The sequence below is a fragment of the Salmo salar genome, chromosome 10, assembly GCF_965601325.2.
Source record: "Salmo salar chromosome 10, fSalSal1, whole genome shotgun sequence".
Taxonomy (NCBI): domain Eukaryota; kingdom Metazoa; phylum Chordata; class Actinopteri; order Salmoniformes; family Salmonidae; genus Salmo; species Salmo salar.
The window spans coordinates 96,999,949-97,016,944 of NC_138300.1; the positions used below are offsets into that span (position 1 = coordinate 96,999,949).

Sequence of the window (16,996 nt, forward strand, 5' to 3'; positions counted from 1 at the left end):
ATATTTCAATAGGTAAGATGTGTAGATGGTTGGAAATATTTACAGGCTCCAATTGGGTAAAGCTGCTCTTGTTTTTTGTTGCAGTTTCTGGCAACAGTCAGTGGTGAATGTGAGGTGAGATTTCAGTCTTACAGGCATCATGAGCTTGATGTGTCAGATACAGGGATTCAAAACAAATAGGATTATTGTGCACTTCAACAGTTTATTGAGTCTAAATGGAAGCTAAAGAAACACCAAATACATCCAGTCTTGAGATGAAATGCATTTAAGTGTCAAAAATCATATTTTCATATTTCACTGTGTTTCTGTATGTCATTTTCTTTTTCACTCAACTCAGAATTGCAACTCAGCATCATGATGCAATCAGCAACATGGCTGAACCTGTGTTCACATCCGATGTTGTCTGGGAATTAGGAGGTTGTCATTGCAATGCCAGAGTAGAAAGGAAACAACCTTACAGCTGAACTGAATATATTAGCATCTAACAAAGACCACAGCTTTAACCCAATGACGTCGATGCTTGCTTTAACCCCACTGGACCAAAGCCAAACTGACCCACAGTGGTTGCCAGGGGTAATATGCGTATTATAATGACCAGAGTGGTTGTTATGGGTAATATGTGTTCTAAAATAAGAGAGGTTGCTATGGGTGATTCAGAATTGATGCCTTTGGTGATTGTTGTTCTAGAATGGCCAGAGGTGGAATAGATTCTGTGTGAGGTTTGGGGTGGTAGACTTCTAAGAACTGTTGGTGTCTGTGATGGCTTGCGGTCATGGTCATGTTGGTCAGGTTTAGGCTGCGGTGGCAAAGCCCACTTGGTTGCCTGTGCGGTCGTAGACGGAGTAGTACTGCATGAGGAATACATCTCCCAAAATCCACAGGGGCTGTCCGTTCTGGGACGGCAGGTAGGTGGGGGTGATCCCCACAGAGCAGACCTGGTTGTTCTGGATAGAGAGGAGAACACGCATGTTGAGTGCAATACACACACACACACACAGGCAGATAAACACACATGCACTACTGCCACATGGCTTAGGCATGCACATGGCTTATGGACCAGCTTGAGCCATCTAAAATGGCCTTCATTATCCTAACATCAGTCATAGAGGGTAACACACGGACAGACACACACTAACTCACCTGCTGGATGTATGCAGATGGCGGCAGGGGGAAGTTGACTCCATTGATGGTGAAGGTGAGAGTAGGCAGGCTGTTGATCTGGTTACAGTTCACTGTGTACTACATCAACAAACAATTCACAGACATGAGTGACACAAAACATCCCATAACTGGTTAACTCTAGTCTGCACTGGTTTCCCCATCCTCTACTTTCTGGATTACACTGGTTTATGGTGTCAGTTAGTACTGGTCTGTAATGGTTTATAATGGCTTCCTGCTACCTGTCCATACTGGTCCTGCTGGGCTCCAATGGACTGCATCAGGGTTCCCAAGATCTGTCTGGGTGCAGTCAGCATGGAGGTGCCTGTATCCACGATGGCCTGGCAGCCTTGCCCACACCACCCTGTCTCCTGACCATTGATCTGGAACCTGGAGATTTACAAGGGTTAGTGTCAGACAGACAAACAGACAAACAGACAGACAGACAGACAGACAGACAGACAGACAGACAGACAGACAGACAGACAGACAGACAGACAGACAGACAGACAGACAGACAGACAGACAGACAGACAGACTAGCATTGACAGCGGCCTTAGACATTTTTCATCCCAGCTTTTGAAGGCTCCTGGTGGTTCTGATGTCAGTGTATGGTTAGGTATGTTTGGTTGGTGTGGTTGATCCTGACCCTTGGATGCCGATCTGCCAGTATGTCTGGGAGGTGACGGGGGTCCAGTAGATCTGACCCTGGTACTTGGTGGTGTCCACTTCTCCAAACGACAGCTCACTGCCCTGCTGACTGTCCCTGCACAGAAAAAGTTTTAAGCCATCAAACAGTTTTACATAGATAGGAGGTTGGCAAGAAGATGGTTCACTCTTCACAGAAGACACTTTTCTTCTCAAAAATCTTAAGTCTTATATCAGTGATTTAGTTTCTGGAGCAGGAGTAATGAATATAACATTGATTATGTACATAAATATGTAAGTACATCATTAAAATATATTACCTGGTCATCTAGAAAACAAACACATTGGTCTGCAGAAGGTTCTGTGATATCTGTGTGTATTTTATATTGAGGTCCGGTAGTAGTACATTATATGTGTGGTAAGTAAGTAGTGGTAGGGGTACAGATGTCAGATCTTAACTTGATCACTTTTTTGTCACTGCTCATTTTCCTGCTGTATCAGGAAATCCAAATGAGCCTTGTAGGTCCCTGAAAAAAGAGCAGTTGTCTTTCTGTCCATGCTGGGGCAGTCGATCAGTGCTTGCTATTTAAATATCAAAATCCTCTCGCTGAAACATTAGGTCTGGGTCAAATTACTGCAACATTCAAATGTACAAACATGTATCTGAAATGCAGTCTTACACATAAACAACCGTCGTTTGATATAGCTTAATAACAGAAGATAGATATTGGTCTCCACTAGGCTATGAGAAGTTTCAGGTGTATCCTAAGTTCAAAATTGAGTTCAGTCGTGGGGTGTAGTGGGTTAGGGCTTCTGCCTTCTGCGAGCACATATAGACCTACCATTCCAGTCCATACCTTTCTGGCACAAATAACTCAATCACCCCCAATTTACTAGATTTATTTACACATTTTAAATATGGACAGTCCAGGGATATTTTACCCCCGATCTTGATAAGTAATGACCATATCAGACACTTTTGGATAACATAAATAGGAAACCAATAAAATTGTAACTATAGGCTACACCAACATTAGTGTCATGTCAATTCCCACAGTGGATACTTTATTTCTATTGTATGGAATGCTTGTCAAATAGATACATCACCCTTAGTCTGCTCAAAAAGTACTCTGTTGTTCTTATTACAATACCAACCAGAGGGTGAACATATCTTGAAACACTTTGGTTGCAAGCAGGACTAAGGTAACGCCGACATCGTCTTTTAGGGAGCGGTAATGAAGTAAGTGTGAAAAGGTGTGAAAACCGCTACTGTTTGTTTCCCTGGCTGAGTTTATGAGCTGATTTGGGCCATCATCTGATTGACAGATGTAGGCCTGCTGTGGAACAATAAACCTTCCTCCAGTGTGGATGCTTGTCCGAGTTTTATAGTTAGGCTATGTATAATTTGTGAATATAGTTCTGGTCTTTGGTGTGAATTGGAAGCTTGTATTGTGTGCCTTTAATATTTCGTTTCTTAAAGCTGTCAATATGTTTATGCATTTGAGCCTATCCAAAGACGATTTAGTTGATTCATTTTACTTCTTGAAAACATTTAAATAAATGCAATTAACTTGAGGGTCTAATGTAGTCTCAGGCTGGTAACTAGATCGCTCAGCACAGGGCGCAAACTCATGAGGTTCGGTATGAGCTGCTTAGACCACTGCACTATGGCAGATCACAATGCTCTAGCGAGCATTAAGAATATTATGAATACTGATGATACATAGGCGTGTCATTTTGTATTATTTTGTTTTAAGCCTTCCCCAAACCATAGCCCTAAACTTAACCACTCAGAATGAATTCCTAAACTGTTAACCTTTGAGTTGTTTCTGGTTTAATCATGTAACCACACAAAATGAATGCGTCAAAAATAGACATTGATCCATGAGTCAAAGGGCAGTGGGCCGAATTTGAACCCATGCCGACTCTGACATATATGTGCCGGGGTCAGTGGCTGTAACCGCTGGACCACACAGGATTTGAAGAAAACAATAATTAATTCTGCCTATTGCTTGCATTCAACATATAATAAAACAGTTAATGTAAAACAACAGATTTTTCCCTAACGAAAAATACATCTACCCCCTACGAATATGCCCGTTTATTATAATCCACATAAGGATTCACACGAGACACGCCGTAGCCTTCACGTAGCCTACATAAGGTAGAATGTAGGTATAGTACTGCTTTGTATACAAACACGCTTCCAGCTGCCCACTGGTACAATTCTAAATAATTATTCAGATATTCAAATCCTCCTTCTGCAGGATTATTTTCCTCTTGCGGCGAAAGGGGTCCAATTAAGATCTGACATCTGTAGTGGTATATGTGTGGTAAGTAGTGGTAGGGGCATATGTGTGGTAAGTAGTAGTATATATGTGGTAAGTAGTGGTTGTGGTGTATATGTGGTAAGTAGTGGTATATTTGTGGTAAGTATTGGTAGTGGTTTATGTGTGGTAAGTATTGATAGTGGTACATATGTGGTAAGTATTGGTAGTGGTATATGTGTGGTAAGTAGTGGTAGTGGTATATTAGCGATAAGTAGTGGTATATATGTGGTAAGTAGTGGTATATTTGTGATAAGTAGTGGTATGTTTGTGGTATAAGTGATGGCAGGAGTACTGACCTGGTCATGTAGAATGCAAATATGTTAGCCTGCAGAAGGTTCTGAGACATCATGTTGTCCATGACGGGAGTTTCTTGTCCGGCTGAGATGGAAGGATAGGAAAGGCCAAGGATACCATCAAACTGGGCCACAACAAAATTCTGACCTGGCTCGTCAGTGCTCAGACCAATCTCCTGGTTGTTGATGACAATACCACCGACCTAAAGAGGTGTCAAACAACACACACACTCAGCATCATGGAAACACGTTGGTTTTATTAGAATGGAAGTACATGTACTGTTGTGGCTGTATCTGTTGTGGCTTTTTATTGCATGTAGTGAAGAATAACTGTGGTAGTAGTTAAGTATTTGTAAGGTTGTTATGGTGGAACTCACGTTGACGGTGTCGTATCCGAAGACTCCACTGAGACTGCCAGCTCCGTAGGGCAGGTAGAAAGTTTGCCCATTAGCTGAGTAGGTGGACGACTGCTGGGGGTTGAACTTTGTGTGGGTGTCTGCAGGAGGAAGGGACACAAACAACTTAAAGAGGAAATATACTGTGTACAATTGATTTATCTGGGAAGTGTGTAGAAGTGATAATGGACCTAAATATCTCTGATGGTAGTAGTACTAGTTAGAAGTACTGTAGTAGTAGTAGTAGTAAAGGTAGTAGTAGTGGTAGTAGGACAGTTAGTAACATTTATTGTTGAGGAAGTAGCAGTTAATTGATACACATAGTAGGTAGTTGTAATATTGTCATGAAGCTATCCAGCTGTACTCACTGCAGGCCTGAGTGTTGCAGAGTACAGAGTCAACCCACAGGTTGGCAGAGCCAGTGTCAAACAACACCTGGAAGGACTGGGGGGGAGTACCGATGGTGATGGCTCCATAGTAAGTGGTCTGGAAAACACAACAGGGATAATACAGTTGACAAAAGATAGAGGTGCTGCTAATACATTCAGAAAACAACGCATCAGATCTAGAGTGGTTGGCTTGGTTTAGACTCTACTTCATGGAGTTAGACGTTATCGTGACATGGTTGTTATCTAGTTAGACCTAGAATTCACATTTTATACATTAGCCTACATCAGAATTTCATTCTGGAATATGAAAATAGACTACTGTGGACAGATATAGGCAGGACATTGAGTAACATTCTAGATAGACCATAAGCTTGGGTTTTAGAGCATGTACGTACGTCAGCATAGTTGTTGATGTACATGGTGGTGGAGCCAGCGAACTCGTCAGGAAAGTATTTGAGAGCGGGGTCTTGGTAGGGCAGGCGTTCTCCCTTCTGCATCATTCTCTCACGGATTGACTTATGCTTCACCAGAGGGATCCTAGGGTAACAAGAACACAGATGCACTCAGATATGAAGTCGAACTCTGCAAATGCAAATAGGGGTAGAGAGAGCGACAAGGAGTTATCATTGACTATGAGAGATGAGAAAAGAAAATTGTGTTTTAGGGAGAATTTAATGAAAAAGAGCAGCTGGAGTGAAAATGTGAAAAAGAAATAAAGTGAGTACTAACCTGTGGATTCCCTCAGCGAGCACAGCACATACCAGCACAATAACGAGACACTTCATGGTCACTCCTGAAATCACAACCAGTGGTAGATACACCTTAGCTTGGGTCAGGACTGATCTTATATACTGTACCAAACATACATATGTGCACACATGAATGCAAGCGGGTGTGATATGGGTACGCGTGAGTGTGTGTGTACACATCCCTTATCAGACTTAAGTAGGTGACTATCAGCTCCTTTTTCCCCTGACTCCACATTCTCTATTCAGTGTGCAGGCAAGCCCCTACTCCCCTGTACCGATAGCAGCGCTAACCAAAACACTACTATTAGTTTACTGAACCTTTATAAGGGAGATGACCAGATTAGATAAGATACAGGGCTCTATTTTAACAAACCGAAGGCAATGGTAAATCTTTTCGCTTACGGTAGCGCTATAGGTTCAGCACTGTCAGAAGTGTTTTTACTATTTTCACAACCACAGTTATGAGAAATCTCTAGACACAAACATTGGCAGTAGAATGGCCTTTACCGAAGAGCTCAGTGACTTGACATGAAAATCAATTAATTTCATTGGTCACGTATACATATTTAGCAGATGTTTTAGTGGGTGTAGCGAAATGCTTGTGTTCCTAGCTCCAACAGTGCAGAAGTATCTAACAGATCACATGACAAACTAATCTAAAAGTATAGAAAAAATGGAATTAAGAAATATATAAATATTAGATTGAACAATGTCGGAGTGGCATTGACTAAAATTATTATTATATATTTTTTTTTCACCTTTATTTAACTAAGTTGGCAAGTTCTCATTTACAACTGCGACCTGGCCAAGATAAAGCAAAGCAGTGCGACACAAACAACAACACAGAGTTACACATGGAATAAACAAACATACAGTCAATAATACAATAGAAAAAAGTCTATTAACTATAAAATCCAATAGAATTGAATACAGTATATACATATGAGATGATTAAAGCAGTATTTAAACAATTAGTGTTCAATTATTAATTTCGCCCTTGATTCCAAGTATATAGGGCAGCAGCCTCTTCTATTTTTGTATTTAACTAGGCAAGTCAGTTAAGAAGAAATTCATATTTTCAATGGCGGCCTAGGAACAGTGGGTTAACTGCCTTTTTCAGGGGCAGAACAACAGAATTTTCCTTGTCAGTTCTGCAATTCGATCTAGCAACCTTTCGGTTACTGGCCCAACACTCTAACCACTAGGCTACCTGCCACCCCTCTAAGGTGCAGGGTTATGTAACCGTGTCGAAGCCGGCTAGTCATGACTATTTAACAGTCGGATGGCCTTGAGTTGAAGCTGGTTTTCAGTCTCTCGGTCCCAGCTTTGATTCACCTGTACTGACCACACCTTCTGGATGATAGAGGGGTGAACAGGCTGTGGCTTGGGTGATTGTTGTCCTTGATTATCTTTTTGGCTTTCCTGTGACATCGGCTGCTGTAGGTGTCCTGGAGGGCAGGTATTTTGCCCCTGGTGATGCTTTGGGCAGACCACACCACCCTCTGGAGAGCCCTGCGGTTCCGGGGGGTGTATTTGTCATACCAGGGAGTGATACAGCCTGACAGGATGCTCTCGATTGTGCATCTATAAAAGTTTGTGAGGGTTTTAGGGGCCAAGACAAATTTGATGTGTATGCCGAGGACCTGGCACCACTTTCCTGGCACCACTCTCCCAGGGCCCTCACCTCCTCCCTGTAGGCTGTCTCATCATTGTTGGTAATCAAGCCTACTACTTTTGTTTAGTCTGCAAACTTGATGATTGAGTTGGAGGCGAGTGTGGCCATGCAGTCATTGGTGAACAGGGAGTGCAAGAGGGTGCTGAGCACGCACCCTTGTGGGGTCCCTGTGTTGAGGATCAGCGAAGTGGAGGTGTTGTTTTCTAACTTCACCACCTGGGGGCGGCCCATCAGGAAGTCCAGGACCTAGTTGAACAGGACGGGGTTCAGACCCAAGGCCCTGAGCTTAATGATGAGCTTGAAGGGTGCTATGGTGTTGAAGCCTGAGCAATAGTCAATGAACAGCATTCTTACATAGGTATTCCTCTTGTCCAGATGGGATAGGGTGGTGTGCATTGTGATGGCGATTGCAACGTCTCTGGATCTATTGGGGCGGTAAGCAAATTGAAGTGGGTCTATGGTGTCAGGTAAGATAGAGGTGATATGATCCTTAACTTGTCTCTCAAAGCACTTCATGATGACAGAAGTGAGTGCTTTAGGGCGATAGTCATTTAATTCAGTTACCCTTGCTTTCTTGGGTACAGCAACAATTATGGACATTTTGAAGCAATTGGGACAGCAGACTGGGATAGGGAGAGATTATATATGTCCGTAAACACTCCAGCCAGCTGGTCTGCACATGCTCTGAGGGACACGGCTAGGGATGCCATCTGGGCCAGCAGCCTTGCGAGGGTTAAAACGCTTAAACGTCTTACTCACGTCAGCCACGGGGAAGCTGAGCCCACAGTCCTTGGTCGTGGGCCGCGTCGGTCGCACTGTGTTATCCTCAAAGTGGGCGAAGAAGGTGTTTAGCTTGTCCGGAGGCAAGATGTCGGTGTCTGCGACGTGGCTGGTTTTCCCTTTGTAATCCGTGATTGCCTGTAGATCCTGCCACATAATTGGGACTCCACTTTGTCTCTGTACTAACATAGGGTGGGGGAGGGCCTTGTAGGCATTTTGAAAAGTTGAGTAGCAATGATCCAATGTTTTCCCAGTGGGAGTACTACAGTCAATGTGTTGATAGAAGTTCAGTAGCATTTTCCTCAGATTTACTTTCCTCAGATTTACAATAAATGCAGCCTCAGGATATGTGGTTTCCAGTTTGCGTAAAGTCCAGTGTGGATCTTTGAGGGCCGTTGTGGTATCGGCTTGAGGGGGAATATACACGGCTGTGTCGATAACCAAAAATAAATCTCTTGGAAGGTAATTTTTTTATTTTACCTTTATTTAACTAGGGAAGTCAGTTAAGAACAAACTCTTATTTTCAATGACAGCCTAGGAACAGTGCCTTGTTTACGGTCAGAATGACAGATTTGACCTTGTCAGCTCAGGGATTTGATTGTGCAACCTTTCGGTTACAAGTCCAACGCTCTACCCACTAGGCTAACTTCAGCCCCATAATACAATTGACATTTGATTGTGAGGTATTTTAGGTCGGGTGAACAAAAGGACTTGAGTTTCTGTATGTTATCACAATCATATCATGAGTAGTTAATCATGAAACATACACCCCTGCCTTTCTTCTTCCCGGATAGTTCTTTATTCCTGTCTGAGCGATATACTGAGAACCCAGCTGGCTGTATGGACAGGGAGATGATATACCGAGAGAGCCATGTTTCCGTGAAACAGAGTATGTTACAATCCTTAATATCTCTCAGGAAGATCCTCGCCCTGAGCTCGTCTACTTTATTATCCAGAAACTGAACATTAGCGAGTAATATACTCGGAAACGGTGGATGGTGTGCAGGCCTCCTGAGTTGGACTTGAAGTCCACTCCGAATACCTCTTTTACCCCTGTGATGTTTTGGAGTGTAATAAGAGTCGTCTAATGGAGACCAAAATGCGGCGTGTGAAGTGCTCATATTTACTTTTAATGAAAACACTTTGCAAAAATAACTAAATGACCAATAACAGTCCCGTCAGGTACAAACAACGAAACGGAAAACAACCACCCACAAAACCTAATGAAAAATAGGCTGCCTAAGTATAGCTTCCAATCAGAGTCAACGAAAAACACCTGCCTCTGATTGGAAACCATACCCGGCACCAACCTAGAAAATACAACATAGAACGACATTTTAGACAACCCACATAGAAAACAGAAAACCCAAAATACATAGACAGAAACACCCTCCTGTCACGCCCTGACCAATCTACTATGGAAAAATGACCTCATACTAAGGTCAGAACGTGACATGGAGCAGCCTCAAACAGCTCAAATAAGCAAAGAGAAATGATAGTCCATCATTACTTTAAGACATGAAGGTCAAGAACTTTCAAGGAAATTCAAGAACTTTGAATGTTTCCTCAGGTGTAGTCACAAAAACCATCAAGAGCTATGATGAAACTGCTTCTTATGAGGACCACCACAGGAAACGAAGACCCAGAGTTACCTCTGCTGCAGATGTTAAGTTCATTAGAGTCAACTGCACCTCAGATTGCAGCCCAAATAAATGCTGCACAGACTTCAAGTAACAGACACATCTCAACATCAACTGTTCAGAGGAGACTGCATGAATCAGGCATTCATGGTCAAATTTCTGCAAAAAAAAAACACTACTGAAGGACACCAATAAGAGGAAGAAACTTGCTTGGGCCAAGAAACACAAGCAATGGACATTAGACTGGTGGAAATTTGTCCATGGGTGTGATGAGTCCAAATTTGAGATTTTTGATAAGTGAACAAATGATCTCTGCATGTGTGCTTCCCACCGTGAAGTATGGAGGAGGGGGTGTGATGGTGTGGGGGTGCTTTGCTGGTGACATTGTCAGTGATTTATTTATAATTCAAGGCACACTTCACCAGCATGGCTACCACAGGATTCTGCGACGATACGCCATCCCATCTGGTTTGCGCTTAGTGGGACTATCATTTGTTTTTCAACAGAACAATGACCCAAAACACACCTCCAGGCTGTGTAAGGGCTATTTGACCAAGGAGAGTGATGGAGTGCTGCGTCAAATGACCTGGCCTCCACAATCACTCAACCTCAACCCAATTGAGATGGTTTGGGATGAGTTCGACCGCAGAGTGAAGGAAAAGCAGCCAACAAGTTCAGCATATGGGAACTCCTTCAAGACTGTTGGAAAAGTATTCCAGGTGAAGCTGGTTGAGAGAATGCCAAGAGTGTGTACAGCTTTCATCAAGGCAAAGGGTGGCACTTTGAGGAACGTAAAATATAAAATATATTTTTGTTTAACACTTTTTTGGTTACTACATGATTCCATATGTGTTATTTCATAGTTTTGATTTCTTCACACAAGTTGTAGAAAATAGAAGAAAAAAAAGAAATTAGTTGGTGTGTCCAAACTTTTGATTGGTTCTGTATATGTCTACCGTGTTGGCGTGGGTTGGATTTCAGCACACACCCTTCTGGCACAAGTAACTCAATCTCCACGATTGAGTTGGTTTCGTTACAGTACATATTTCAAATATGGAAAGTCTAGGATATTGTACCCCTGATCTTGATAATAAATGACCATGCCAGAGACTTTTGGATAACCTAAATAGCAAACAAATAAAATAACAACAGGCTACATCATCATTAGTTTCCATTCATACAAAGTGTCAAGTAAATTGCCACCGTAGATTTTCCGTTGAGCTGAGACACTTTTCTTTGATGTGTAAATTGTCAGAGAATTTGTTTTACATCATATTTGCACTTCTCCAGAAATAGCAGAAGATATTCCATTGCATTCGAGCCATGTCCGTTCTCAACATAAACTCATGGACAGTGAATCTTTCTAATAAGTTTGGTTTTTAATCAAATTAAATGAAAAACAATCAATCTGTTTTTAAAACAGCAATGTTTCTTCATAGCATTTGGTCAAAAACACGATATCATGAATCGAATGTCTTGTTCTATGAGCATAAGGCAATGTGTACACATGTAGGACTAAGGGCCCTTCGACCTGAGGCATGGATGTTTTTCCTATCCATTGAACACAGTTTATTATATAGTATACAGTAACCCTACAATAGGCCTAGTTATAACAAACATGTAGCTAATCTAGTTTTTGTTATTGACTTTAACATGGAAATATTTGTCTACACACATTGCATTTGCATTTCTTAAATGCACTGCATATTCGAGCCAAGAACAATTGGACAATGCCCAAACGTTAAACTCTATTATAATAATATTAGCCTACTATCACCATGTATATGAAGAAAAAACAGGAATGTCTGTTGACTGTTTTGCTGCTCATTATATTTTAATGAAACATTGGTTATAGGCTACCGATTTTATTCAACCTTTATTTAACTAGGCAAGTCAGTTAATAAGTACAAATTCTTATTTACAATGACGGCCTACCAAAATGAAAAAGGCCTCCTGCGGGGACGGGGGCTGGGATAATAAATATAGGACAGAACACACATCACAACAAGAGAGACACCAGAACACTACATAAAGAGATACCTAAGACAACAACATAGCATGGCAGCAACACAGGAAAACACAGCATGGTAGAAACACAACATGACAACAACATGGTAGCAATACAACATGGCAGCAGCACAACATGGTAGCAGCACAAAACATGGTACAAACGTTATTGGGCACAGACAACAGCACAAAGACAAGAATGTAGAGACAACAATACGCAATGCAGCCACAACTGTCAGTAAGAGTGTCCATGATTGAGTCTTTGAATGAAGAGATAAAACTGTCCAGTTTGAGAGTCTTTTACAGCTCATTCCAGTCGCTAGCTGCAGCGAACTGAAAAGAGGAGAGACCCAGGTTGTGTGTGCTTTTGTCACGTCCTGACCAGTGAAAGGGGTTGTTTGTTATTGTAGTTTGCTCAGGGCGTGGCAGGGGGTGTTTGTTTAGTGTGTTTCGGGGTTTGTTGGGAAATATTCTATGTTAGTCTATTTCTATGTCTGTGTCTAGTTATTCTATTTCTATGCTTAGTTTATTGGGTTGACCTTCAATTGGAGGCAGCTGTTCCTCATTGCCTCTAATTGAAGGTCCTATTTAATAGGGGTGTTTTTCTGTGGGATTTGTGGGTAGTTGTTTCTCCGTATAGTGATTTGTCCTTACCGGGCTGTTTTTCGTTGTTGTTTTGTTCAAGTGTTTTGTTTCATTTCTTTAATAAATAAGAAGATGAGCATACACATTCCCGCTGCGTTTTGGTCTACTCCATATGACGAATGTGACAGCTTTGGGGACAGAACGGGTGTTGTATGTGGAGGATGAGGGCTGTAGTAGGTATCTCAGATGGTGGGAGTGAGGCCTAAGAGGGTTTAATAAATAAGCATCAACCAGTGGCTCTTGCAACAGGTATACAGAGATGACTAGTTTACAGAAGAGTAGAGAGTGCAGTGATGTGTCCTATAAGGAGCATTGGTGGCAAATCTGATGGTCGAATGGTTAAGAACATCTAGCCGCTCGAGAGCACTCTTACCTGCCGATCTATACATTACATCTCTGTATTCTAGCATGGTAGGATGGTCATCTGAATCAGGGTTATTCTGGCAGCTGGGGTGGAAGAGAAGCGATTACGATTGAGGAAACCAAGTCTAGATTTAACCTTAGTCTGCAACTTTGATATGTGCTGAGAAAAGGACCATGTACCGTCTAGCCATACTCCCAAGTACTTGTATGAGGTGACTACCTCAAGCTCTAAACCCTCAGAGGTAGTAATCATACCAGTGGGGAGAGGGGCATTCTTCTTACCAAACCACATGACCTTTGTTTTGGAGGTGTTCAGAACAAGGATAAGGGCAGAGAAAGCTTGTTGGACACTAAGAAAGCTTTGTTGTAGAGTGTTTAACACAAAATCCGGGGAGGGGCCAGCTGAGTATAACACTGTATCATCTGCATATAAATTGATGATAGAGCTTCTTACTGCTTGAGCTATGTTGTTAATGTAAATTGAGAAGAGCGTGGGGCCTAGGATCGAGCCTTGGGGTACTCCCTTGTTGACAGGCAGTGGCTGAGACAGCAGATATTGACTTTATACACTGCACTCTTTGGGAGAGGTAGTTAGCAAACCAGGCCAAAGACCCCTCAGAGACACTAATACTCCTTAGCCGGCCCACAAGAATGGAATGGTCTACCTTATCAAAGTTTTGGCCAAGTCAATAAAAATAGCAGCACACCATTGCTTAGAATTAAGGGCAATGGTGACATCATTTAGGACCTTTAAGGTTGCAGTAACACGACCATAACCTGAGCAGAAACCAGACTTAATACCAGAGAGAATACTATTGACAGCAAGAAAGCCAGTAAGTTTTTCCAACACTTTAGATAAACATGGCAAAATAGAAATTGTCCTATAACAGTTAGGATCAGCTTGATCTCCCCCTTTAAATAAAGGATGTACCGTGGATGCCTTCCAAGCAATTGGAACCTCCCCAGAGAGGAGAGATAGGTTAAAAAGTTCAGAGATAAGCTTGGAGATGATAAGGGCTGCAACTTTAAAGAATAATGGATCTAAACCATCTGACCCAAATGGTTTTTTGGGGTCAAGTTAAGGAGCTCCTTTAGCACCTCGGACTCACTGACTGCCTGCAGGGAGAAACTTTGTAGCGGGGCAGGGGAAAAAAGGGAGGAGCATAGGGGCTAGTCGCATTAGAAGGGGTGGGAGATGAGGAAATGTTGGACAGGCAATGAGGCATGGCTGAGTCAAATAGGAATGCTGACTTAATGAAGTGGTGATTAAAGAGCTCAACCATGCGCTCCTTGTCAGTAACAACCACATCATCAACATAAAGGGACATGGGCAGCTGTGAGGAGGAGGTTTTATTCTTGTGATTAGATCAACAGAGAGAGAACTGCTCTTTAAAGTAACTACCTTTGGCCTTCCGGATAGCCTGAGTGCACTTATTTCTCATTTGCCTGAAAAGAGCCAGTCAGCCTGAGTATGTGTGTGCCGAGCCTTTAGCCAAATGGAATTTTTGAGGTGGAGTAACTCTGCCAGATCACTGTCTACAAGGCTACTGTGCGCCCCCACTGGGAAAATCGATGCCATAACCAATTGTCTTACCGCAAAGACCAGCGACCAGTGAGTGTTAAATATCACCAGTAGCTCTGCTTGAAATGGGCACTTTGGGACACGTTTTTAAAGACACACCTACAATATGTCCACCCCTCCCACCTCAGCACAAGCAAGCTGATATAAGACAGGTAAATTACTGGCAGCAGAGCTCTGGCTTTTAAAAGTCAAAATTGCCCAAGAATGTGTTTTTGACACTAGCGCCGCCTTAACACCTGCCAAAAATAGTCCACAGTGTTATTATTAATGGTATGTAGAAATACGATGTGATCTGATGTTTAGTCAACATGTGTGAAATACTGTATACTGTTAGGTTTTAATTACACTTTATAGGTGACTTTCAGGCAGACATCACACCACAATTGTACTACAATTCTGGAGCCATCAACTACAGAAACATTTGAAAAGATGTAGCAACATTTTGGTGTGTGAAAGATGAGAGGTAGAGAGAGAGATGATAAAGAAAGAGAGAGAGGAGATAAATAGTTTCCACAGTCTCTTTTAATTAAAAGTAAATGTACAGTATTTGCAGTAAAAATACTTTAAATTACTACTTAAGTAGTTTTTTGAGGTACAGTATCTGTACTTTACTTGACTATATTGTTGACAACGTTTGCTTTGACTTCACTACATTCCTAAAGAAAATTTACTTTCTACACCCTGACACCCAGAAGTACATTTTGAATACTTAGCAGGACAGGAAAATGGTCCAATTTACACACTTATCAAGAGAACATCCGTGGCCATCCCTACTGCCTCTGATCTGGCGGACTCACTAAATGCTTCGTTTGTAAATGATGCCTGAGTGTTGGAGTGAGCCACTGGCTATCCGTAATTTAAAAAAACACGAAAATAGTGCCGTCTAATTTTCTTAATATAAGGATTTTTAAGTTGTTCATACTTTTACTTTTGTTTTTGATATTTAAGTATATTTTAGCAATTACATTTACTTTTGATACTTAGGTATTTTTAAAACCAAATCTTTTAGATTTTTACTCAAGTAATATTTTACTGGTTGACTTTCAGTTTTACCTGTGCCATTTTCTATGAAGGTATCTTTACTTTTACTCAAGTATGACAATTCAGTACTTTTTCCACAACTGTGTATTTGTTTCAAAACATGGAGATGTCCATTGTTTTGGCTGTGTCATTGGAAATCCCCTAGCTACTGCATAATAAGCACTTAGTGTTAATCAGTAATACAGATGTAAAGCACAATACACTGAGATATGAACACCTCTCCAAGGTCATGAATAACAATGTGCAGGGAAATACTTCTCCAGATATTTACCAAGTTGTCTTTTTTAATATTAACATAATTGGGTATCTTTTATACACACACTGATACAGAAACAACAGTCCTGTAAGTGCTTTTTTATTACAGTAAAGAGCGCTCACAAAGGCCTGAATAGTTTATTTCAGACAGCACTTCATATTTGATGACATACCAAATTCTGTCTCTGTTTCACCCTGTAGGCTGCTGCTGGTCAGGAGCTGTGTGTGGTGTGTGTGTGGTGTGTGTGTGTGGTGCGTGTGATTTGGTGTGTGTGTGTGTGTGTGTGTGTGTGTGTGTGTGTGTGTGTGTGTGTGTGTGAACTAGTCATGATTGTTGATTTAGCACTGATTTTATTACTGATTGAGCTTTGATAAGGTATGCAGTTCTGCCCTGATTTAGACAGTTATCTAGCTTCACATTTCTACCCCCGATGTATTTTCTGACCTACCCTACTTCACAGTGGCTCTGTATACATCTGTACTAGGCCCTGTCTGGACTGTCCTGTCCTCACTAGAAAACCTGCAATGCAGCATTTCCCTCTGAGCCTCACACAGTCTCTTACTAATGGAGTAGAGGGCTGAGTAGAGAGCTGAGCCTCTGTTGGAACTAATGGACCACAGATATACAGATGTTTTATAGAAACTAAGAAAACAGGATGATGAAGTCATTTAAGCACTGTTATGTCTGTAAACTGGGGACCTGAAAAAATAGAGAATAGTGCTGAACTCCTCTGTCTGTTTAGAGAGCAAAGCGGTTCTTGTGTGAGTTCTTGTGTCTTGTGCGTCTGGTGAATGAGGCACAGACCCAGACAGACAGTGACAGACAGACAGTGACAGGCCATATCTCAGAGCAGGCTTCCCCAGGGTCGGAGCAATCTGTGTGGACATGAGTCAAAGAGATGCTCCCCTTTGAAGGGTGGAGGGGTCAGGTACATTAGGACTGGGGGTGAAATCCCAAACTCGTGTGTGTGTTTCACAAATGTGTGTGTATGTGTGTGTGTCTGCTATCTCTGCTCCTGACATTTTAAGCCAGTTTATGATGTGTG

The 16,996-nt window shown here is 41.9% G+C and overlaps 2 protein-coding genes across 3 annotated transcripts in view; one reads left to right on the forward strand and one right to left on the reverse strand.

The window, feature by feature from the left end:
* The window catches only part of mapk8ip2 (mitogen-activated protein kinase 8 interacting protein 2), a 154,842-nt gene that overhangs the window by 47,575 nt on the left and 90,271 nt on the right, over positions 1–16,996 (forward strand). The window lies entirely within an intron of this gene.
* Positions 183–6,064, reverse strand: LOC123723760 (gastricsin). Its single transcript, XM_082957265.1, has 9 exons — positions 5,943–6,064; positions 5,609–5,750; positions 5,193–5,310; positions 4,807–4,925; positions 4,433–4,632; positions 1,808–1,924; positions 1,401–1,548; positions 1,141–1,239; positions 183–944 (listed from the first exon to the last, which is right to left on the reverse strand). Exons 1-9 carry the CDS (start codon positions 5,996–5,998, stop codon positions 792–794), a joined length of 1,152 nt encoding a protein of 383 aa, XP_082813391.1. The 5' UTR covers positions 5,999–6,064; the 3' UTR covers positions 183–791.

Coding starts and splice junctions, on each gene's coding strand:
- LOC123723760 (XM_082957265.1), bottom strand. CDS start 5,998: ATGAAGTGTCTCGTTATTGTGCTGGTATGTGCTGTGCTCGCTGAGGGA. Junction 5,311..5,608: donor ACATCAACAACTATGCTGAC/GTACGTACATGC, acceptor TGTGTTTTCCAG/ACCACTTACTATGGAGCCAT. Junction 945..1,140: donor CATCTGCATACATCCAGCAG/GTGAGTTAGTGT, acceptor CTCTCTATCCAG/AACAACCAGGTCTGCTCTGT.